At 41.7% G+C, this 25,669-nt stretch overlaps 1 protein-coding gene across 1 annotated transcript in view; it reads right to left on the bottom strand.

Annotated features, from left to right (window-relative positions):
• The window catches only part of PATJ (PATJ crumbs cell polarity complex component), a 135,969-nt gene that overhangs the window by 91,418 nt on the left and 18,882 nt on the right, over positions 1 to 25,669 (bottom strand). Inside the window, exons 11-16 of the mRNA XM_033067305.1 lie at positions 24,677 to 24,815; positions 19,862 to 19,938; positions 17,499 to 17,555; positions 16,001 to 16,135; positions 12,206 to 12,370; positions 11,296 to 11,424 (exon numbers count right to left, since the gene is read on the bottom strand). Coding sequence (XP_032923196.1) covers positions 11,296 to 11,424; positions 12,206 to 12,370; positions 16,001 to 16,135; positions 17,499 to 17,555; positions 19,862 to 19,938; positions 24,677 to 24,815 — 702 coding nt within the window. The remainder of the gene's footprint in view (positions 1 to 11,295; positions 11,425 to 12,205; positions 12,371 to 16,000; positions 16,136 to 17,498; positions 17,556 to 19,861; positions 19,939 to 24,676; positions 24,816 to 25,669) is intronic.

Here is a 25,669-nt window from a genome sequence, read left to right on the forward strand (position 1 = left end):
ATTAGCTGAAAGAAGGGCTCCAAAAGGAAGAGAGTTGCTGCAAAAAACAGCTCTAGGCAGAGAAGTTTTGAGGACAATGTGGTTATTTTCCCTGCTTCACAACACACACAACCACAAGCCATGCACTGGAACTGCTTCATGAAGAGTAGCAGAAATCTTTAAAAAGGGGGCCCATGTTAAGAACTGCTGTCCAGGCAAGCAGGAAACAATTCCACTGCTGATTTCAAGCAGAGGGAGCTATTGTACAGGGAGAGAAGAGCAGGATGAGCTGCACAGCCAGAGCTCAGCAGCAGCTCAAAACCTCAGGGCTCACCAGTGGCTGAATCACAGTGAGAGTCCCACAAGGAATGCAACAAAAGCTGCCCAGGAAGGCACAGACCCACTGAATTGCAAGGTGTCATCATGTTTCCATATTCTCTCTGTAATTTAATATTCTATCACAACGGTGGATTGCACTGTGCTTTCCTTATCACAACCAAAGGAACTCTGAGATTTTTTTGAAACCTTGCATTATGATTTACCCTTGACCCCAAGCACACCCTAAAGAATGACCAAATTCACTAAATTCACATTTTCTAAATGGTGATTGCAACTGGCCTGTGAGGGCTGTTGTCTTGTTTTTGAAAGAAAGCAGTGCTTGCAGCAGGATGAAAAACAGATCCTTCCCTTCCATACCAAGTGCAAAAGGTATAGTTTGTATATAGTTAGTATAGTTACAAGGCAAGTTCACTCCCAGAGTGGGATTTCAGACCACTGAAGTGTGGGATTTCCACATTAACAGAGCAGCTAGAACCATTCCAAGTTACTAAAGAGCACCAGTGTGACTGCACACCTACCCCGAGGCTCTAGACTCATTTTACTTGGCTCACAGTGATTTTTAGTCACCAGCAGGCAGGACCAGATTTCAGCCTCTACTTTAAAGTGAAGTTTACTGGGATGGAGTTTGCAACTCCCTCCCCAAACCCAGAAGAGATAAATTTTCAATATTTCAAGAAATTATCACATGGCTTTGTATCAGACAATGGACAATGCCACGTGAACTGGCCACGTTAAAATGAGCAGCAATCACACGAACACTAAGATTGGAAAAGACCTCCAAGATTGTCAAAAACAGGCCTTGGCACATTTTAAAGAGGAGCTTTTACCTTTCCTGAAGGATTCCTTTACACCAATGAATCATTTATGAACAAGGAAAAGCCTTGGACTGCAGAGCAGGGCGGTGAGGAGACAAACCCCCTTAACTCCAAAGCTCTTTTTCAAGGGAAGAATTACTTGTTGGAACATTTGCCACTTGTGTAAACGCTGAGAGCTGCCCCCTGCCATGCAGCAGCAGCCCAGGACAGTGGCCTCCAGGTAACCCTTTGAGGAACTCGTGTGCTGGAGCTGCTGTCCTCCCCTTTGTGCCCAAGCCAGCCACGGATTCCATGGACTTGTTTAAAATAGCCACAATTTATTCATTCTTAGCACACCATATATTTAACTATGCTGAACCATAGGTTTTTCCCTTCCCCCTCGCCTGCTCCTCATCAAAACCCACAAATGTTTCCCAGAGTCCAGGTGTCAAATTTTTCTCCTTATTTTCAGAGCCTCGTTTGTTCTGGATTCATTTAGCAGTGGAGAGTCAGGCAGGGGCCACTGCAGTTGCTGCCTCTGGGATGCCTGGGTTGGGGGCAGTTTGAAATCTCTTAAAAACCTGAGCTCTGCTAAAATTTCAAGAGTCCCAGGAGTTAAGAGAGTCCCACGTGCAACTTTATTGTGGCTTGGATTGCCACGGGCACCAAACTTCCACACTCAGAGGAGCTCGGGAAGCAAAAGTGGAGACAGAAGGAGCACAGCTGAGCTCTGCCCATCCTGCTGGGAAATCAAAGGGATGAACCAGGCTGGCTGGTCCCCTGTCCCTCCCAAAAGGTGAGGTGTGCAGCAGCCAAGAGAGGGCACTCCAGGCCAGCCCAGCTCCCATCCATCCATCCATCCATCCATCCATCCATCCATCCATCCATCCATGAGGATGAGGAGCACCGAAACTACAGCTCCACTGGATGGGAGCAGCTCCCACGTTTGCTGGGGTTTTGTTTGTGTTTTGCTTTTTTTTTTTTAAAGGCTCCTATGAAAATGTAAGACAAAGCTGTGGGTGACTGACATTCCCTGTGCAAAGTCACTCTCACTTAGTTACAGGCTATATTAGTTTTGGCATCACTTGAGATCTAAATCCAGCTAGCCTGACTTCCTAGAATATTTCAGCTCTCTTCAAGCAACAAACTGCCTGCTGCCACAAAAACACACATCCAAAATAGCATGGTGAAGGATCCCAAAAGAAACAGTTTGAAACTTTTTTCCCCCCCCCGTGCCATTTTTTGATTTATCTGAACATTTTTACAAGTGCCAATTTGTATACTGCAGGTTTCTGTGAGGGAGCCAAAGCAAACGCCTCGGAGCTCAGAGGTCACAGCAGCCCAGCTTCATTACATTTTGCATGGGACCACTTCCAGGTCTAGCACACACACATCCATATTTAAAACTCTTCAGTGAATAAGATACCAGGCTGGAAGACTCTTAGACACAACACTGTTGATGCTGAACAAGGAAAAGACACCTGTCAACAATGAAAAGAACCAGAGGCATTTCATGTTTGTCTCACTGGTATGCAGAACAAAGGTAGAAGTGCACATGAGTAATGTACCTGTGTGCTCAGCGTTGTGAAATTGCTCAAAATGCTCGTCCATGCTCTCATTTTGTGATGTGCCTGTGGTTCCCTTTGCAGAGCCACCCTCTCAATGCCCCCAAAAATGCCAATGGGATGCAAGAGTCAAGACTGACAAGTACCCATTTTTGTGCCTTTTCAAAGCAAAAAGTGCCTCCCAACAGACAGGGAAGAGAGGGAGAGCCAGCTGTGAGTGAGGTCTGATTCTCTCCTTAAGGTGGCCTCACTTTAGGGCTGAGGCTCGAGGTCCAAACCTTCTGTTCACTCACTCCAGCATGTTTACAGCAGTTGGCTGTAGGAACTGCCAAAGGCACTCTCAGGCCTGGAAAAACATCCCTGAGGAAGTGCTCAACTGGCTTTTGTTAGATCCACTGCACTGGAGTGAAATTCGAAGCATTTCAGACCTGTTTCTGCCCCTTCCACTCGGGTTGCAGGCAGCAGGGCTGCTCAGGAAGGAGATTACACAACGCACAGCCTCTGGCTGTACCAGAGAAATAAACTGCAGGCTGATGTGCTGAAGCAACACAAACTTAAATACAGAGCAGGAGGAACGCTGAACTTTGCTGTGATGTAAGGCAAAGCACTGGAAATAAAACATTACTATTTATTGATCTGCAGTGAGGGAATACAGCAATGAATTTCAGAAGCTCCGGTGTGCAGCCGGCATTAATCAGAACTTCTGTTGTGGGAAATGTCAGCAAAGAAACAGGAATTCACAGGGAAGGGGGGGAAAAAAAAACCCAGAAACAAACCACACAGAGCCCCACCCAAAGGAGGAGAGGGAACAGCAAAACAGAGAGGAGGAGGTGGCACAATGGGTTTCCCACACCAGGCTTTCATCATGGGATCTGAAATCCTATCAGCCTTCCCAGCAAGAACCAACAGTGGCCGTGACTCAGGCTGGGTCTGGCAGGGCTGGAGAGCACAGCACAGTCCCCACCCTCTGCTCTGGACCAGAGACCCCAGAGAAAAAACCAAGGGAAAAGACCTCACACATTACTGCTCTTCCCAAACAGAAAGATCAAGGATAGGCACTGGCTCTGGGTGTTTTCAGTGTCATCATGCAGTGGACTCAGGTGCCTGCCACTATCTTTTAATTTATCAAACTTCTCAATCCATCTAAGGTTTTATCCGCCTTTCATATTTGCTCTCGACAGAGCTAAAGTCTCAGGGATTACATTCATTAGAGTCTCTTAATATCTTAGACTTTCAGACTTTCCAGCTCCAGAAAAAACACACTGAGTGCTGACTACAGGGAAAAGCCACAGAGATAAGAAAAAAAAAATCCCTGAACTCATAAGGAAGTGGAGGAAAGCCACTGTGTGATGAGATAAAGAAGGGCTGGAGATGTGTGGGAAAGAAGAAAAAAATACCAACAAGCCAAGGGAAAAAGTATAAATGGTATCACCTACACAGTCTGAGCTCAGTGGGCCTTAGCACAGGTTGTGAGGTTGATCAGCTTTCAGATCCAAAGAATTCCTGAACTCAAAATCCACCAGAGAGCCCAGCAGCACTGGCACCAGTGAGGTGAGCTGGCCTCAGCACTGGTGCAAGTCTGTGGAGGTGCAGGATGTGTTTTTACACAAACCAGAGCTCTCCTTGCATGAAAACCCTTCTTCACAAACAGCAAACACATGAATTATGGAAGATTTGCTGCAGAAAAAGCTGCAAAATAAAAGTGGGGACAGAGGACAGGTTGGGCTTTATGCAACAAAGATCTGCAGTGACTTGGCCCAAAGAATCCCAGACTGGTTGGGTTCAAAGGGAACTTTAAGTTCATCTCATTCCACTCCCTGCCATGGGCAGAGACACCTTCCACTATCCCAGGGTGCTCAGAACTCCATCCAGTCCAGCCTTGAACACTTCCAGGGATGAGGAACAGCCTGGAAAGGCTGCAGAGAATTTTAAGGCTACAGTGAATCACACTGAGAAGAGACAGAAAATTCCAAGTGCAACAGGACTCCTTGGATTTGGGGAGCAGCATCTTCCAGCAGGGTGAGGTTCTAAGAAAACAGAACACCTCATAACTTCCATGAGAGTTTTCAGGATGCCTCATGCTTATCCATCAGCACCAACACACACCTCAAATCTCATCATTTCAGAACAAATTTGGAGCTGTCTGGGCTGAGATCCTCCCCACCCTCTGCTCCACCATCTCCTCATTCCCAGCACAGCTTCCTCCAGCCTCATCCACATTATCTCAGCCTGGCTGAGATTTACCCAGTGGTTAACAGAAAATCCAGCCACAGTTTTGTCCCTTTAAATTCTCGCCTTCTCTCGCAGGCAGAAGACATCTGTGGAATAATAATGAATTTCTTTGGTTTGGGTTTTTTTGTTTTTATTAAAAGCTATTCTTTCTAGCAGGAAATGAAAAAGAACAACCAGATTGGAGAATTTGGGGGAAGAAGGGAAAACATTTCTAAAGGTTAATAGTAATAATACTGCTCAGCATTTATTTCATGGATATGCGACAAAGCAAAGAAAAACAGATGTTCTCAGTAATGCTCCAGTTTCTCTGCAAACTCAGGTATTGTCCAGAGCTGCTGCAGCTCACAGGGACAGGAGGGATGCTCCTACAGTTTTACTCTACAAAAGGAGGGATAAGGAGACTCTCAAAGGAGAATCCTTTTCTCAATGCAGGACAGCCTGGGGATCAGCGTGGCTTTGTGAGAGGCAAGTCCTGCTCAACCCAAATCTTCTGCCCTGGGTTTGGCTGGGCTAACCCATGGCTGAGATAAGAACACTTTGATAACTGAATAAATCAAAATATAACAGCAATGCTAATACTAATAAATACAACAAAAAGGGACACAACAAAGAGAGAGAGAGAGGAATAAAACCAGAGAAGAACAAGGGATGCACAGTGCTGATGGCCAGCCTGCTCTGAGCAGTGATTCACCCCTCCTGGCCAACTCCCCACATTTATATACTGAGCATGATGTCCTATAGTGTGGAATATCCCTCTGGCTAGCTCAGAGCACCTCTCCTGGCTCCTGGTGCTCCTCCTCACTGGCAGAGCATGGGAAACTGAGAAGTCCTTGACTCAGAGTAATCGCTACTTAGCAACAACTAAAACATTACCCTGTTATCAACATTGTTCTCATGCTAAATCCAAAACACAGCGCTGCACCAGCTACTAGGAGGGAAATTAACTCTATCCCAGCCAAACCCACAACACCTGCTCAGGGATGAGGGAAAGGCTGTGGATGTCTGTGCCCAGTGTCAGGGAATTCCCAACCCCTAATGTGATTTCCTGCCTCCAGGTTCTCCAGATCTCCTCCTCATCAAGCTGTTCCTGTGGCTCTGTCTGTGTCTTCGTGTGAGACACACAGAAACCTCTTTGATTTCTTATTAAAGTGGTCTCTGCTCTCCCAACACTTCAGTACTGCAGCACTGAGGTTTTGGAACCCACTAATCGTGAGCACCTCAGAAACTTCTCCAGGAATGTGCTCGACTGCATTCACCAGCTCTCAGGTCCTGAAAAGTAGTTTTTAAGCTGAACTCCAAGAGAATTTTTCAAAAAGCTACACTGAATTCAATTCATGACACACTATTAAGAATTATTTTACACATGAAGCAGCTTAATATGATTTAAAGGATGTAGAACTTTCCCATAGGGGGAGAGAAGCAAATCCTCCGTGAGATGAGTACCAACACAGTTGGTACTGAGGCTTACAGAACTTTGATGTTAATGAATGTGGATGGGTTGTAGAGATGGGAGAAAAGCTGCCTTTATCAGTTTTCCCAGTACCAAGCTGATAGCCATTGTAAAACTGCTTTTTAATACAGCTGTGCAGCTTTTGCCAGTAAGCCACAGGTTTCCATCACATGATCAGGTGAAAATGTGCTTAACAAAGATGTGAATATGCTTCTTTGTTCATAACAAACTTATCACAAGAACAGACAAAGCTCAAATTATCACAAGAGGGCAAACGTTTAGCCAGCAACTTGTCAAAGCATTCCAGCCTGCATCTCACTGCTGAACAGACCAAGAAAGTTTTAAAAAAAAAAAAAATCTACTTGAATACCACCTTCTACAAATAAGAAGTCAGTTTGCTTTTTTTTTTTTTTTTTTAACTCTACATCTGGAGCCTGTTTGGGGCATAAAGAAAAGAGGAAAGATATTTGGAGACACTTAAATTGCTTCACTTCCTGCCGTGAATGACTATGCAGTGATTTTGTTAGAAAAGAGAAAACAATTGTTTCCCATGCTCCCTGGGAGAAGGACAAAACATAACCTGCTGAATGTGCAGCAAAAGAGACTTCAGTTCAACAGCACGAAAAACTGCTACTAATAATAAAGGGAAGCCAGAATAAGGCAGCTGTGGGGTCCCTGTTGCTAGAGCACAGGAAAATCCCTGGGGCACTGACCCAGGCAGGCACAATTCACACTGCTTCTCCAGCTCAGGGTAACTTGAAGCTCCTGAGTGCTGAAATGCCTCTTTCTGCTTCCTTGGATCACTTGGAGCAGGTGAGTCCATGAGTTCCAGCTCTCCAGGGCAGCTGCACTGTGCCAAAGCAAGCAGGCACTGGGGACTTATCTCTCAGCACAGACAGGGAGGAACAGCATCTCACAGCCCTTCCCAGGAGTTTTGTAAAATGTCAAACCTCCCCATTCCACCCCTCACCCTCTCCAGTTTCATGCACTCTGGAACAGCTGCTTTAAAAAGACTCTGACTTCAAAGCACAGTAAATTAAGCTGCACGTAAAGTCCATTCAGCTTTTTGTTTAATTTGATAAAAGCTCATCAGACCATTCAAGTTACCTTCTGGTCAATACTGCCTCAAGAAATCTGCAATTCAGCTACCTGTGGTTTTTCCAATATTTCTGTAAAACATTACTGACAGAATCTCCTGGCCTGCAATGCATCAGGTCTTTGGTGAACACAGTTTCAGGGCTCAGAGAACCTTCTGTCCTGCTGGGATCTCTTCTTTTGCTCTGTAAGTCTTAGGGGATTTTTCTTTCCTCTTGTTTTAATACATTGGGATCACAGTCGTTTTTAGACAGCATTTCTTCTCTGTTTTAACCTGATAATTTATCTTCCAATTTCTTTCTGAGAAAAGGGGGTTGGTCTCACAAACAATGGCTTAGCTCTTGACTTGCTGGATGGGGCTTGGAGCAACCAGGTCTAGTGAAAGGTGCAGGGTTTGGAATGAGAGTTAAGATCCCTTCCAACCCAGACCATTCTGGGATTCTGTGACAAATTCACTGTCAAGCTGGCTCCTTTCAGGTCTGCTGACAAAGATCATGAAATGCACTGACTTGCATCCCAGGTGATCCCAAATCGCTCCTCCAGCAGCGCCCCAGGTCCCTCCCTCACATCAGAGCTCACTTGGCACTGCCTGTGCCAGCAGCACCACATAAAGGTTAGTGAAGAGGTGAAAGGCAGAGCAGGCTCTCCAAGTGAAATGAGAAGGAAATGAAGGCAGGCAGGGTGAGTTACTGCATGGAGGAGTTGGCCACAAGGCTGAGCAGCAGAGCTTTCTCATGGCCAGGAGATCTCTGCAGCCTTCCCACCAAACACCATTTAAAAAAAGCAGAGCCTGGCCCAGGAGCCTTGCCCAGGTCCCAGCACAGTGATGACAACAGAAAAAAACACAGAAGATTTCATTCTAAGACATCTTCAGTGTTTCTTATTTAAATAAAAAAAAATCCAGTGAAATCCATTATTTCAAGAATCCACAGGATCAGCTTCCCATCCACCTCCCCTCTTGCCAAGTACTGACCTTGTTGCCAGCAGAGCATCAGTCTCAAAAATTTTAAATTTCCTACAACACAATTACAAATTACAACATTCAAAGCAGAAAAAAAAGGGTTTTTTTTTAAATACACATAGAGACCACAGGAAGACAAAGAATATCCTGTATAAATACTATCCTGTCATAGCAAAAGGGGAACTCTACCCCAAAGTTTTAAGAACCTCAGTAAAAAAAAAAGGAAGGTGGCTCTGTTTTAAGCTTTTAAATCCCTAAAGACAATCAAAAGAAAACACAGAACAAAGTAGAAATACTATTGATTATGCATAATTGGTATAATTAATTTGTAATTAGTTCATTAAAATATATAGGCATTGGAATTATGCTTGTACATTTCTGGGAATTTCCTGCAAGTCACTTGGGATGTGCTTATCATTTATTTGATAGATGAAACACTATTAGAAAGACAGCCCATTAAAAATTAATATGCCAGAGTAATAATTTTCTCGATCTCAGCATTCAGTTTTCCACGTACTCAGACTCCTATTCTGCCTCACAAAGAATTTTTATTAATTCTGTTTTCCAGAGCATGACTTGGGAAGTGCAGCATTTAGGACGACTGAGGCACAGCATCCTTTGTGCTGAGCATGCAGCCACTTTTGAGAAACAAAAAGGCAAATATTATGAATTATACACCATAGGAGTGTTCAGCACAACTTCTAATTCTACAATCAGAATTAAGATGGAAAGCTAAAAAGCTTTGTGCTTGAAAACAAGTAGGAAGAAACTTCCAGAGCAGCCTGGGCTGTAATTGCTGAGCATTCTTGTGCTTCTGCAGAGTGTCTGGCATCTCTCACTGTCAGAAATGCATGAGCAGGACTCCAGGGCTGCTTAGACACTGCAGGAACAGCCCCAGTCCCACCCCAGGGCTGGGATCCACCATTTCAAAGGTGTTGCTCCACCTCTGTGTGGGGGAAATTCAGGTGGGACAATAGAGCATCACCACTTTTTAACCCTGACACCACTTCCCTGTTCCCACCGAGCTTCCTGAAGTTTTTCCAGTGTTTCTGAAGTGTCATTTCAACCAACAGCAACAGAAATAATTGGATCTTAAAAGCCCAGGATAGTCACATCTCCTCCTCCAAGCTGGGTAAGCAACACCAAACTTTCCTCAAATCTCTGTAGTGGCCAGAGCCAGACCTTGTGTGTGAATTACCAACAAGCTTCCTGCTCAAAATCTCCCCTTCAAAAGCATTTTCCTCCTCCATCAGCACTGTGGCAGCCTAGAAAGGCTGCCCACTCACTGATGATGAAGATGGGCCATGGGAAGACACATCTTCATTGAAAAATACCTAAAAAAAATTAAAAATCATATTCCTCAAAAGGAGCAAAATCAGCAGTGGATACATAGCACAAGCAGTATCATTTGCCACTACAAGGCTTGAATTTTCTCTTGTAAAACCAAGAGTGTGTGCCTAAAAAAACACCTTTCATGTTTTAAAGAAGGGTCTCCAGGTCCTCTAAGGCACAATTAAACACTGCTGTAATTCTGTGTTTCCCACAAATCTGTGTTAAGAATTCCAAACACTCTCCCAGGAACCACACACAGTTTTTTTTTTTTTCCCCTTGCCTCCACTGTGGCATGGACAATTATTTATTTTCTTTGCCTTGCACTCAAGGATGTGATGGATGTATTTACATAAACACACACACAGCCACAGATATCTCTCTATAAAAATTAATCTGCAGATGATGAAAAGTGTAAAAGATCTAAGAGGCGAATCCCAAACAAAAGAACACACTTTATACACTTTATACATAAATATCTTGAAATTATAAAGATCTGAGATTAAGTGGTTTACCACTCATTTAGAATTGATTAGAATGTATTTAAATTTAGCTGAAAGTACCACAACATTGCTGGTGTATTTGCATCTGCGAATAAGTAAATAAAAAGCCTGCTATTAAAGCCTTCATTAATTCTGATTATATGAGAACTTAAAAGCAAATCTGTGTATTACTGCTCTGTAAAGACTCCCAGCAACTCTAGAGTAGAGTTGGCACTGCAACACAACATGTGTCAGCTAAAATGACTAACAGGATCTATTTTCAGTAATCTTAAATCGCACTGGTAAAATATAGAATTAATGGGTTTGCATAATACTTCAAGTATTTTTTTTCCTTCTAATTCATTCCCAATTCCTGCCTTATTGTATCAAAAAGTGAATTTTATATCACTTGACATTTACGTACAACAGTTGAACACATTTCATTAAACTACAATGTTTAGGCAGCACTCAGATGTGATGTGTATATTATTATAAAGAGTGATCCAGCTATTTTATTTCCTTATAAATATGATGACTGGAGGTTTAAAAAAATATATCATGTTGACTAGAAACACGAAGAACATTTCATTCTGACTACAGATTTTGAGAGTTTCTACATATTTAATGGAAGCCAGTGTTTTTGAAAGAAGGATCCATTAATTTTAGTAGCATTTCCTTCCAATTAAAGACTAGACTGTTAATTTCTAAGGAGTTTAACAATTAAGAATATAATAATCTCCAACTAATACCCAAGAACTGTTGCTTGCCACTCTCACAGATTCTAAGTTAGAACAAAATACAACAAAAAACCAACTTTGCCCAATCATTAAACTCAGAGTGATGGGGTGGAGCTTGATTAAAGATTTTGCACTTTATCATGTCCAATAATCAGAGGTTTAGAACACTCCATACTTTCTAGAGTTGGCATCAAAATACTTTTCCCTATAGTTTCTAGGCCCAAGTGTAAAGTCCATTACTCAGTAATCAACATCACAAAACATTTTTAAGGCACCGTGCAAGACAAAGGATCAAAGGGATTTTTAGGATTTAGTTCTACAGAAAAGTATACCTGATAGTCTAAAATGCTGAATCCTAAACCATTTTTGTCTTTCTCCAGCTCAATAACCTTCACATCAGGAGACCATAATGCCAGTTCCCCTTCTTCCTCCTCAGGATTAAACTCTTCCTCAGGTTTCACCTGGAAAATAAAAGCTCTGGTTCAAACAGCATTCTCTCAGCTCTTTACAAACACTATTCCTTCAGTATTTTGATTATTAATGGTGCATACATGCCCTAAAATGTGACCTTTTTATGGAATTAAAACTTCACTGAGCATTATGAATAGAGTTTTCTCCAGCTTGCTGCCTTGAGTACTCCCCTGGGCACAGGGCTACACGTTGTGAGCATCAGAGCCCAACCTGGCACACAAATACCCATGTATTAGTCTAATTAATTGTTAGAATATTACTAACCTGTTACATGTTGATGAACTTCAGCTGTCCCATTAGATGCATAAAAGAAAAATAAATAGCATAAAAGATTTAACCACAGCCAGCTAATAGAAAGGCCAGACAATCAGAAAAGATGAGAAGCCAAGCTGTAAATACTTTTACAAACAGGAGCAACCACAAGTGTCAAGCTTTACTTTGAGACATTAAAGCTCCTGTGACGAACAGAAAATTTTAAGTTTCAATTATTATTTTTTTTCCACAGTTCTATAAAATCCTACTCAGAACATGGAAGCAATCAGCTAATGGTGGCAAGGATGTGATTTAGTGCAATTCAGAGCTCTCACTCACCTATTAAGTGCAGGGATGATGAATGGGATGTACAGTCAGCAAAGCAGCTCGGTGATTTACCTCCCTCGCCTTCCCAGGACCATGACATTTCTCCAGACCAAACCACACAAACCCAGAAATATCTCCCCAAAAAGTTCTCCTGTCCTTTTGCACAGGTGGGTGAGAGGAGAGAGGTGTTACCTGCTGCTCTGGAGGGGCAGCTGCCACGGGGGGCTCGTCCACCAGGGACTCAGAGCCGTCCTCGAAGAGGCGCCGGCAGCACACCAGGGTGAACGGGGGTGGCACTTCCTTCAGGAAGGTGACAGCCTCACGGCGGGACTTCCCATACAGCTGCACCCCATTTACCTGCAGGGTGGCAGCACAAAGAGAATTAAAGGGTATCCTGCAGATTGGGTTAATTTTTTTGTTTTGTTTTGGCGCGTATTTTTTTTCCCTACTTGAGCATTCTGGCACAGCTTGCATATTTTATTAATATATTTTTTGTTTTTTGGTAAAAATATTTTAAAAACCCACTTTTTTTGTAGCTATCCCATCCCTGGAAATGTCCAAGCCAGGCTGGACAGGGCTTGGAACAACCTGGGATAGTGGAAGGTGTCCCTGCCCATGGCAGGGGTGGCACTGGATGGGCTTCAATGTCCCAAACCATTCTGCCACTCTGTGATTCTGCTTCTGCTGGAAAAATATAAGTGATTCATCCTCTTTTACCAGTTTATTAACATGCTTCTGAAGAGTGTATCCATTATTGTAAAACTTCATCTCCAAATCTTGTGACTACTGACTGCTGCATCATGTCTCTCTAGCTTCCTCTAACTTCTTTTCTGCTCTCCACTTTTCCAAGCCTAAACCTTTCCTAAAATCCTTATTTCTTTCTCAGATGTTTCTTTGTTGGGGATCTTTTTTCAGTGTTAGGCTTAAAAAGATAAAAAGTTTGATTTTCCCACAATATTTCAAGCAAACACAAGTTCTGAGCTCCAATCAAAAAACTGAAGTCAGAACTACCACAATTAGTTTAAAAGTCTGGCTAAAACACTTAGAGGTGTTTTCCAACCCTAATGAGTCTGTGATTCTAACTTTGCCAGTTTAAAATGTAACAAAGTGCCTGAAACTAAAATAAATGGATCCTACAGAAAAAAGGGGAGAACATTTGTAGAATAAGAAAGAAACCAATTACAGTAAGCAATAAGGTCACACCATAAACTCAAAATTGTGACTGATGACAGATCATTGTTAATGGATGTTCTAAACCACAGACTTTGAAACAGAAAAAAAAGATAGATAGATAGATAGATAGATAGACAGATAGATAGACAGATAGATAGATGGATGGATGTGCTTTAAAAATTGGATCCTGCAGCTGCACTTTTTTTGTAGCTGTCCCATCCCTGGAAGTGTCCAAGGCCAGGCTGGACAGGGCTTGGAACAACCTGGGATAGTGGAAGATGTCCCTGCCCATGACACTCTGTGATTCTACTTCTGCAGGGAAAAAAAAAAAAAAAAAAAAAAAAGAGTGATTCATCCTCTTTTACCTATTTTATAACCTTTGTATCCTGAGGGTTCTTCTCTTTGCACCACAGGGGTGTCCCTAAATAGGACAGCAGGATGTCAGCAGGTGCCATAAATCACCCTAAATCAGCACTGCAGCCCCAAAAGAGCAGGGGTTTCACCCAGTTAGTGCTGTGGACTCCATCCCAACACCTCCTGTGTCCCAGGGATTTCTTTTAGGCTGCCTCAAGCCTCTCTCATGACTAAATGTCCACACTCCAGCAGTGCAGCCACTGGTTTGGGAATCCAGCCCCTCGTCCAAGTCACCCCACAGCAGGAACCAAGGCACAGCAAGTGGGGATAACTGAGGATTATCTTCCTCCATACCCACATCTGATCCAAGAAAACAGAGCCTGGAAACACCCACCAGACACAGACACACCTTTACAGGTGTGCACTCTCTATAAACCTCCCAGATCTTGCTGATTAGAGAGATTCAATCTCATGCAAGGCTCCACAGCAATCCAAATTAGCCAACATTTCCTTCCTGATCACTTCTATTTTTTCCCCCCACTTTGTGCTTTTTGCAGTGTAAATACAGTTTGTACTGCTGGGAAACACAGAGTTCCTCTCAAACTCCACATCCCAGCCAAGCAGAAAAATTGAGAGTGGTGGAATTTGCCTCCACCAAGGTAAGACAAACTGCTCTGGGCTTTTCCTGCAAGAATTACAGCAAGTGCTGAGCTATCAGCCTCATCCATTAGTTAATTATTTAAGCAGAAGGATCTATGTGTAAGGATTTTTTAATGCTTGGAGAGTGGCAGCGTGGTGGAAAGCTCCCAGCACTTCTCAGCATCCTGTGATGGATGGGGAAGAGCTACTGTGCACCCCCCAGCAGACCTGGGGACTCCCATTTCTCCTCCTGCAGCTGCCAGAAATCCCCCTCTGAGCAGGCAAGGTGCCCTACACCCACTCATTCAGCACATCAGCCCTCAAACAGCAGGGAAATTGTACAACAAAAGGGCTCCAAAAAGCAATTTACTCCTAAAAAAGAATACAGTGGAATTAGTTGAAATGAAGGGCAGGGGAGGGGTATTGTGCTGTCTGTCATAATTCAAACACATCATGAAAAAGAATCAACATTCAGCCTCACTGTATTTAAAAAAATAAAAAAAATCCTTGCTGGTCATTTTTCCATCCCAAAGGTATCAGACCCAGGTAAGGCTGCTTGTTTGGAGAACGGGGCTGTCACTTTTTCCACTGCAAACCCCTGTTTAAGGGGATTTATAACTTGGCTGCAAAAACATAGTCTGGGCTAAACCTGCCACTTACAGCTTTAGCCCCAGAGCACATTTTTATTTTGTTGAGGTTTTTTTCCCCAACTACAGAGTAGCAAAAAATTTACACTCACTAGGTCTGGACATACCTGTGAACTTAATTCTGAGTAGAGAGTAATGTGAACTGTTAAATACACACAATTAAAGTTTCCTAAGTTACTCTACAGCACTGCATTATTGCTTTTTGTATAATTTTTTTTTTTGTTTAGTGGCCAAGCAATTTAAACGACACTTCCAGCATTCCATTAATCCCTTCCTTCAGGAATCAAGATTTCCTCCATTAAGCAATAAGAACATGTTTTAGGTCTTAGTGATATCAGTATGAATTTTTGATGTTGGAGGGTGAAGAAGTAAAAGCAAAATAGCTGTACACCTAACAAATCAATCTTTCAGAAGGCCTAATTCTGTTCCCATTAAATGTTCTTTGCATCTACTAAAAAAAGGTTCAAATATCAAAATATTCCACAAGGAGTAAGCATGCAATAAGAAATTAATGTCTTTTCACTTGCAGGCTGAGATACCAATGGATACATGTACACACACTCACAAAATAGGAATTATTTTAATTTTATCAAACTTTTTTTTGTTCCTGAGAAAACAGGTCTGGTGTGAGTCTGATAACTCCAAAGCAGCCCCAATACCTCTTTATACACATTTAAACAAACTGATATATTTGCTCATACACACAAATATCTTTCAACACTCAACAAAAAAGTTTTATTGTGTAACTGAAACCACTGTTCCTAAGACTGCTGTAAATTTTTTAGGGGTGACAAATATTCAGAAAGATTATCCACCACAAAAGCTAAAGCCAAATTGTGCAAAAGACTGAGCCACAGGACTACAAATAATTCAACACAAATATTATCTCTGCCCTTGTAACTCTTGATACTCATGTTAAAACATTTCAGGAAAAATGCCCATGAAGTCACTGAGAGGTCACAAGAAATTGACTTTTTTTCCATAAATGTGGAAGGGAACAGTGAAGAAAATGAGTGTGAATTCCAACTCTGCTTCCACTTTAACTAACTCTGGAATAATTCTTCTGCACACACAGCAGCCAAGCTAGAACTTAAGAGAAGCATTTTAAGAAGGCCAAACAAACACTAAATACATAATTTTTATTTTTGTGGGGGTTCTGTTTTATTTTTTTTACCTCCAGCAGTTCATCTTCCAGTTGCAGGACACCAAGGATTTCAGGTGGGCCATCTGAAGCAATGGATGAAATATAATGATGTCCATCAAAAGTGTCCAGCTCAACTCCTAATCTCAGAGTGTGGATGGGTAACAGCTGCCAAAACATAAATATAATTAACTATTTGAGAATAAATCTTTATCTATCATGATAAAAACAGATTTAGGATTCAGTAGCTCACCAAATTGAACCAAACCCACAGTAAGATGATTAAATGTTCACAGTGACCTCACCTGTGTTACAGCACATCTGTGTTTGCACAAATAAAAACAACCAGGCTGCTCTTTGGGGGAAAAAGGCAATTTGAACTGTATTCTCAAATAATTAAAATTAATAGGAAAAACACAGAGAGAAGGACCACCCCAAAGGTGAGTTGTCAACAAATCACAGAATTGGTTTGGGTTGGAAGGGACCTTCAGCATCATCCAGTTCCAACCCCTCTTCCATGGGGTTGGAGCAAAACAAAAAAATAAAAGAAATAGAAATAAATAAAGGAATGTAATAAATTCTGTAATTGCCCTAAAATCTCACAAGATCAGCTGTCTTACTCCTTTGGGAGCTACACTGCTTTGAGGTAGGAAAAATACCCATGAAGTGTCCTCTGTAGGTAGTTACTAAAACTGACATCCTTTTTTCTGGAAGGGGAAATCACTGATTTTTTGTCAGCCTTTTCCCACTGAGACTCCCTAATTTGGAATTTTTCTCCAGGAAACTCTAACCCTCAGTGCCTAAATTCTGCTAATATTAGGAAAAGTGGAATAAAAGTGATACACTTTCCAGACAAGGCAGAAGAAATCACAGCAACTTGGGGAGATGAGATGATTAGCAGGAGTTGCTCTTTTAATTTGGACATTTTCTGACTTTTTATTACTGGAGTTTTATTTTTGTTATTCTGGATATTCAAATAAAGGAGCAACCCAGTGATCCACAGCTTCCTTCACAGCCATGGCTCATCATGACTTTATGGCCCTTCCCCACTGAGGTGACCCCACAAATATATAAATACATCAACTCTAAAAAACTCTTTTCCACAATATTAACATAAGTATCTTGAAAATCTCTTGGAAGTGAAATTAATTTCTGAAAATTTACACATCCCTTTCCCTGAGCCAGGATCACTACAGCAAAAGCCTGTGTGGGACAAAAAAGTTTTCAGCAGAGTTTCAACCTCTGCTCCATTAATTAAGTACCCCAAAATTCAGGGTTTATGTGCATGATTTGAGGGTGTTTTTTTGGTTTTTGGGGGTTTGGTAGTGAACTGTTAAAAGGTTCATTTGCCTGTGCCATGAAAAGGTATTGGATCAGTCCAGAAGATAAGCAGAATATTGGCAGCCTTTTTTTGGAAAACACAAAGCCACAAAACCACAAAATTCCTGAAACACATCTGGAATTGTGTCACGCCCTCCCAGGATTACTCTGCCAACATACACCACGAAGGAACCCACCATGTAAGCCTTACCTTGGAGTACTTCTGCAGCTCTGAATCGTCTTTAAAGGGCATATCCACATTCACAACCTAAAAATTGGACATAGGAACATTTTTCACCAGCAGGACAATAAAGACTTTACCAGAATGAGGAAATTCTGGCAAAAAAACCCAAAAAACCGCACGAGCAAAATAAACCGTACTTAAACAATGTCACATTGATGCAAAATAATTTTAAACAAATGTTAGAAAAATCTTTCAGGCACAGAACATTTACAAGTAGGAATGTGGTGATTATGCACTATTAGCAGACTCCAATATTATCCTATTCCCGGAGCCCAAATGCCGATTTTAGTCAAGTTCAGTAATCCTGTGTAAGCACAAAATGCCATTATGTTTGACACAAATACCCACACGGACTTGCCAATCAGAATTTGAAAGTATGACAGCTTAAGTTGTTACCTCAGGCTATAGTGCAGCCATCTCCCATCCAGACTAACCCACCAACTTCTGTTGCTAACATGGCTTGAAATACATAACTTTAATTACCAAATGGGAATGGAAAGTGGGTTATTCAAACCAGGGGCAGGAAATCCTTTCAATGTCTTTTTTTAAGATTAATAAAATGACCATATTCACCACCAGTGTTCTTGTATTGTCCCTCCTTAACACAACAGATTTATATGTAACCTTAGAAGGTTATTTACTCCAATTTTAAATGTAATTAAGATAAAAATCATAGAATGGTTTGGGTTGGAAGAGACCTTAAAGACCATTTAGCTGCAATCTATGGCCCAGGTTTGGAATTTGGGACTGAGGTTGAATGTTTCTAGGAAAGTTACACTTGGTAGATTTGAGCCTTGCAAAAAATCATGTAACTTTTCTTTGAAAACTTCTAGTTTAATAAAAGATTAGACTTTTCTTATGGATTACTTTTAAACAGGGTTTCCAGCATGTTTTTCCATGGCATTTCATGTCCATGCATGTCACTAAATGTATTTATGACTGGAAACTCCTCAACCTGACTGAGACCACACGGTCCCTGCTCAGGATCTCAGCTCCTTCCACTGCCACCACAAAGGACCAGCAGCACAGAAGCCACCAGGGCCACCAACCCCTCTCTTCAAACAGCTATTTCCCCTCCAGGTAAATCCTCCTGAGAGAATCCTGTAGCTGAGTTCCTGTAGGTGAATCTTTTGGGGTGAGTTCTGGGGGCTGAGTGAGGATGGTGTGACACAGGGTGGACTCAAACTGGACATTGCTGAACACAGAACCAAAAAATGACTTTCCAAATGGGATGCCAGGAGAGTTCCTTCTATTATTCAAGAGCCCCCATCGTTAACATTTCCACTGCTGACATTTCACTGGCGGCAGCTGAAGAAGGATTGGGGATGGTTGGATTCACCAGCTAAGCAGGATTTCATCCTCTGTGGGAAGTGTGATAGTGCTCAGGGAGGTAACATCAGCCCCTGGAAATGCAAGGGTGGGAATACCAAGCAACTGAAGTGGGCAGGCAAACAGATTTATTGCACCACGTCCATAATCTCACACGAGCTCAGGATCTTAAAGGAGTGCTAATGGAAAGAAGGGAAGCGAGTTTCTCAAGGCAATTCTTAAAGCTACTTTAAATCTCCCAGAGAGTGACTGGAACGATGGCTACTCCAAGTAGTAAAAATAAGTGTCTCTAAATCAACTGGACAAGCATTGCAAAGACAAACAGGGCATTTTCTTGGGGGTGGTGAGAATTTTTTTAAGGCTTTGGAATGAACGCTGTCCAGAGTCTTTTATCTGCACTCGCTGCATCACCCAGCACTGAAAAGTGAATTACAATTTCCATCAACTCCTCGTGACTATTCATCAAAACAATCTTTTGCTAGGCAATTATTTAATATGAAGTGAAGAAATGTCTACTAGACACTGGCACCACAAAGTTACACTATTGAGAATTACTTTGTATTTTCCCAGCATGTTTAAAAATCATTCTTTCATTCTTCAGATAAAATTGTAAGATTCTTCTGAAAACAGAAGCTCTATCCTGAGCCTTTTTTAAATTCAGTGCCCAGTAAAACAAATAGATCATGAATGAAATAATAAAAATGCCATATATTTTAAGTGGCTGCTGTGATGCAGACTTAACAGGACAGCTGATTTCCTTAAATCACTGATCCTGTCTCATATTTGTATAACAATAGTATCTATATAAACAGAATAAAATAAAAGGGCAACAAATCCCCCAATTCATTATTCAGCCTTGATGTTACAGGAAAGAAAATCTGTTGTTACTGATCTGTTCCAAACACTGAACTGTTCTATAAGCAGCCTGTAATGCTAAGCTCACAGATCTGTAATTTAAAGAAATAACATTCATGAATGTAGTTTATTGAAATAAAACATACCATAACTTCATAGTCTGGTCCCAGCAGGTTTTCCCACTTGGATTTCAGCTCATGTGCTGGAGGGAGTGGGACTCTTCCTAAATATGAAAGTGAATATTAAATTTACAAGCATATTGTACATTCAGAAGTGCATTTAATTCTAAATACTCCAATAAAAATTCAGTGTAAATAAAAGATTAGAGGGAATAATCCCCAAAAGGGAAGTGCATTAAGCTGAGTCTATCAAACAGCGCAAATCAAAAACGTCTTTCTTAGGAAAACAATGCAGAATGTCAGCTCCTGTAAAAGTGTGATTTATTCAGCTGAGAGGCAGAAGAGGTGATGCTTGGTGATGAGATGTGAGTTCTGTACCATGCAGCACTGTAAATAAATCATTCTTTCAGGCTGCAAAACAAATTTCACACGGCTTCATCATTTGTTGCCGCAAAAGCTCTTCCCACTCCAGGGAAACATCATCTCCCACCCAAATGAGCCCCCTTAAGAAGGAAAACACCTGACAAGATATTGCTGCTATCGAGGGGCTGTGTCAGCACAATGCAGGCACAGACTTTATTTATACATTTGGCAGGTATAAAGCCTTGTCTACTTTAATTAGGCCAGTAAGTAACATGAGCTTTAATATAAGCTCCAGTTCTAAACCAGTCTTCCGTGGGAACTTGGCTATCTTGACATTTATATCTTTTCAGCTTTCTTACTTATGCAACCAAGGCAGTTGGTTACAGTCCTGTAAGACAATTTGACAGAGCTAGACAGCAGAAAATGACTGGCTGCCCTGTGTTTGACCTCAGCCAGAAGCTCAGCTCACATATAAAGTTCCAAGCTGGAGCAATGTGTAACTGGGAAGAATCAAGCTCTACAGCAAATTCCATCCAGCAGCGACAGCAGCAGCATCTGGGGGCTGAATTACCAAAAACTGGATTTTTTTTCCCCCCTTGAATGAGTGCAGTAGTTTGTCAGATGTCTAGACAAGGCACAGAGCACTGTGTCCCCTGAAATTCGGAATGTGAAGCGCAAGCTCACGTTCTGCACACAAACAGTGAGTAAAATACCACAGGGAGGGGGGAATTGTGAAGACACCACGAGAGCTCAGAGCCCACCTAGGAGCAAAAGCCTGCACAAATGGCACTGTCAAGCTGCCTCTGCTTTCAACACCTTCTCAGACTGCAAAGATAAAGCTCTGCAATACAATCCTCATTACACACTTCTATAACTTTGAAGTTTTCCACTCAATAAAACAAAGATTGAAGTTTGCTTCTGTGACAACACAGCCTACCCCTGTATCTCTCCAGCTCACTTTCAGCCATGCCAGACAGGCAAATTCTGTCTGATCTGCACTGAGAAACCACACTGCTTGTGTCACTTGGAAATATCCAGGGGATTTTCAATCCACAGGCTCAAGCAGACACAGATACCTGAGAATTCCAGCAATCCTATTTTCTGCTACCAAAACCACACCTCACCAAGATTAAAAACTTGGGTTTGTAAATACAGCCCACAGTTGTCTCTGAAATAAATTATCTCCTTAAAAAATAATGGGAAGACAAATTGTCCTAAAATTGTCAACTGCTAGTAAAGGTTTTTTAACTTCATTGGAAATTAAAGTTTCTAATGTGTGACTTAGTATCAAGCACAGGCTGATCACTGTCTTTATTTCTCAATTGTATCAAAACCAGAACACCAGTGCATTATTCTGCTCCCTCCATTTGCAGAAAAACAGAGGGACAGAAATTCCTGAGTCCCTTTTCCTGCTATTACAGATTTACAACAGTGTGAACACACAGGACCTAAGCACCTGTAATCCCCTGTGCAGCCAAATATAGATTTTAAGGTTCACCAGGAGTAATGAATCTCAGGGTCAAGCTCAAAGTTCAGTTCAGCAACTGTAAGCTGTGTTCAGCTGGCTGAATACAGATTTTTTTGTCACTTCCAAAACACTTTGCCAAAATCTATGAGTTGCTCAGAGCAGGTGCTGATGCACGTCTCCATTTGAAGTTTCCCCCCTTCTTTATTTCAAATACACTTTGAAGTCTCTGCTTGTAACTTCCTTAGAACTGTGGAAATGCAGGCTGAAGGGATTTGGATTGAATATATTCAATTCCAGTGGCATCACTCCATTCACTTACAATGTTCCTTTTTCCCCAAACAGCTTTTTCCACATGGCAGCTAATAGGAAATTTCTTTCTAGTCTCTCATCCAGCTGAATTCCTCATGACCTGACATATGTACCATGTCTTCCATAACGTGCAAGGCCTCAGAAATGAAAACACTTCCCAGGGACAGCTTTCATTAGCAACAACTTTCCAGCATATTTAGCCTGTCCTTCTGCCTGCGCTTCCAGGCAGTTTTTCCATTTCTAATTAGCAAGCACGAAGGAGAAACCACAAACGTATTGTAAAAATCATCTTCTCTGGTCAGAACTGTCAGCTCCTTCAAAACTGGCATCTCTTTTTCTCAGCTTCCTCCTGCTCTCACAGAGTTACTACACAGGGGTGTGTACTCTGCTTTTCATTAAAGCCCTGCCTTTACCTGCCCTGCTGCTGGGGCTTTTCCCCCAGGCTTCCCTTAAACTCCTGACTCCCAGCATTTCCCTCTGGCTCCTGAGTGCTCCTGCAAGGCAGGATGGAGCAGCTCTGCCCAGCCTGCAGCCTTGCAGAGGCAGCTGTTAAATCCATTGCCTGCACTCTGCTAGCACTGAGTTTCAGGCCTCATGCACGTTGCAGCTCAAACCCTGTTCCCTTTGTACCAGAACTGCTTAACCATGGCTTTGCCTGGCCAGAATTACCATTTAATACCTCCCCAGGAAACACAATTTAATAAGAAATTCACACAACTGGGCTTAAAGGGAAGTAATACGGGTTTTATAAAACATACCTTTTACATTAAACTTCTAAAAGCATTTCCAGAGTTCAGTCAGAGCCTTAAATTAGCAGTATTTACTTTAGCACCATTATAATGAAGTGCCCATCACCACATCCAAAATAAGCACCTATCTTTGGAATTTAAAGATGGCCATTAAATCCTTTTCCAAGGTGAAATCTCATACATCATATTTCTGCAGGAGTAAAATGTGCAGAGAAGTCCCACAGTAAAAAAAAAAACTGGGTAAGTGACACAGGACAGACAAAGTGCTGCTCTTTTGCAGCCTCTGTCATAGCAAAACAATGCTTTGAGAACCTCAACTCTCAGCTACTCAACCACCTCTGTTCTGGCTTCCTATTTCTGGGAACATGCAAAAGTCACAACAAAGGATGTCTGGTTACAAGGCTTGGACAGAAAAGTAAAACAGAATGGAATATAGGAACTGCTACATTTCTCTCGTTTCCAGGTTGTCTTTAATACTGACAGATCTTCAACAATCACAGCAAAATTGCTATTCATTGACAGCCGTAATTTAGAATCCTCTATTACATCTACATATCTTAGAAACTACAAGGCATAAGGATAATTTATGCTGACTTTAACACAAGCTGTATAAATTCACCCAGAAGTTCCTGTAGAGGAGCCCAGAAATCTGTGGGGGAATTGAAGATTCTGGAAAGACCTCCAGCCTTGGTTCCAAACTCAGCTAAAACCCAGAGCAGCCCATGCCTTTGTGACCTGCCCCTGTGTCTGAATGCCTTTTGTTTAAAAAAGATCTTTTATTTAAGAAATGCCTTTTCTGAACTCCAGCTATTGGGTCTTTACACCTAAGACAAGAGTTCTAATGAAGCTACTGCAGTGTCAAAAGAGGAAACTGCAGCATGTTCAGAGATGTGGTACAGGAAACCAGAAGAATGTTATGAAAATACTCTGCAGCAGAGTCTAAGATGTGTGAGGGCAAGAAGATCACAGAATTATTAAGGCAGGAGAAGATCTCTAAGATTATCAGACCATGAAGATGGGTATGACTGAGGCAACAGTGATCAGAAAGTAAACATCAATTCCCTGGTGCAGGGTCCTGGCAGCAAAGGAGGATGACAAATAAAGTCTCTTTCAGTAGAAAACTGCAGGCAGGACACCTCAGGTCATCAGTGCAGGACCACAAAGAGGAATCACTGAGCTGGAGGTTTTGAGCTCTACAGAGTTCATGAGAGTCATTCCTGAGTACTGAAAGAGCTGCATCTCCACTGACTGTAACCTTAAAAACACCCTCCCTAAAGAAAGGGCAAATTCTATGCAAGCAAGAAGATCCAGAGAATTCCAGGCCTTGAGATATTACAGAATCCACTCTCAGCAGACAGGGTGCAGTGAAAGAATTGGTTAGATCCAAGAGTTGGAGCTTTACTTCAGAAAGCATTGCAGGGCAAAAACCAAAGCTGGAGTAAGCCATGACAGCCCATCAGTGCTGAAAATGGATTAAAGATGGGAGCCTTGAAGCAGACTCACAAGAGGCACTGCAAGATATCCTATCTACCTGCTTGGTGTAGACTCTGCTGCTTTCCATTGGGAAGATTATCCCTCTGTTCTTGTTTTCCCTCATTCTTAGTGGCCACATTAATTTCAGTCCCTACAGCTCCAGGGGACACAAAGATTGGAACAGTTGGCTGCGCTGTGAAAACAGATGAAAAAACCCAAATCATATGCTGCAAAATGTAGGAAATAGTAACACCACCTCACTAATTCTTTCCTTTTTTATGGTGGGCTGGAGTTTTGCACTGAATTCTCCTGAATCTCTCATTTTATCTTCTTCCCATTCCTCCTTTAAGTATCTTAATTTCCTACAGTGCACCGTTAAAAAAATTGAGGCTCATGCAGTGTCCAGTCCTAAACTGTTAAATGAGGTAACTGCAAATTGAGTGAAAAATAAAATCAATGGCTAGAAAAAAAAAGAATTACCTCTCTCTGATGGTGTTTCTGAAGAAACAGCAAAGGAAGGCTTCCTTCTAAGCAAGGTGAGCCATACAGTCTGTCCCGTGTTCCGCAGTGCCTCTACCACTTCTTGGTTGGTAAAGTTCTGTATGTTGACTCCATCAACCTAAAACAAGAAAATTGTAGCAAATAACAGTTTTTTTGTGCTGCATTCTTAGGCTGTGTTGTGGAGTACCAGAGGCTGTAAGCAACAGCCACTTTATTTAGAGCAGGAGTTACAGGGTTGCTCTCCCAAGACAGCAATATTTACAAAACAATCCCATTAAATCTTACATTTCACTGATGAGAATTTATTTCCAAAATGTGTTTTAAAAGGAAACACAATAGTAATTTCTTCTTTCTGTTTTCATGGGGACAAACACAAAACAGAATTTACTAATCTGATACAAGCCTGCACAGATTGATCCTTAATTTTTTTTTTTTTTTTGTGCTTCCCAAAACCAGCTTGACAAGGGCTGTGGATGAAGGTTCCAAGCAGATATCCAGCCTGGAACTCTGTTAATTCATTATCACTGCTGGTTTTCTCATGGATTTCTAACATGCCCCATGCAAGCCTCTACAAACAACTGTTTGTATAATCTACCCTAAACAGTCCAATTCTTACATTATCAGATATTTTAATTTACACCCAAAACGCTCTGTTCACCTCACTGTCAGACCATGCATCAATAGGGCCTTTCCTGCAGATAAAAGGTTATATTAATTTTTGCTCTCACTGAGGAGAAGCTGACTTTGGAAAGTCTGGAATGGCACACATTTTAAAAGTAATTTAAAATCATATCTCTATAAATATTATCTCTTAAAACAAAAAGACTGTGGAATTCATTCCTGCTTGTGCTGTGAATGCAAAATTGGCTATTATTCAATTCACTGTTATTCAATGGTTTTTCCATTTTTCTACACATAAAGCTTGGGCTTTTAAACCTAAATTGTGACCATTAACATTTTGATTGTATCCAC

The sequence above is a fragment of the Catharus ustulatus genome, chromosome 9 (assembly GCF_009819885.2).
Source record: "Catharus ustulatus isolate bCatUst1 chromosome 9, bCatUst1.pri.v2, whole genome shotgun sequence".
Taxonomy (NCBI): domain Eukaryota; kingdom Metazoa; phylum Chordata; class Aves; order Passeriformes; family Turdidae; genus Catharus; species Catharus ustulatus.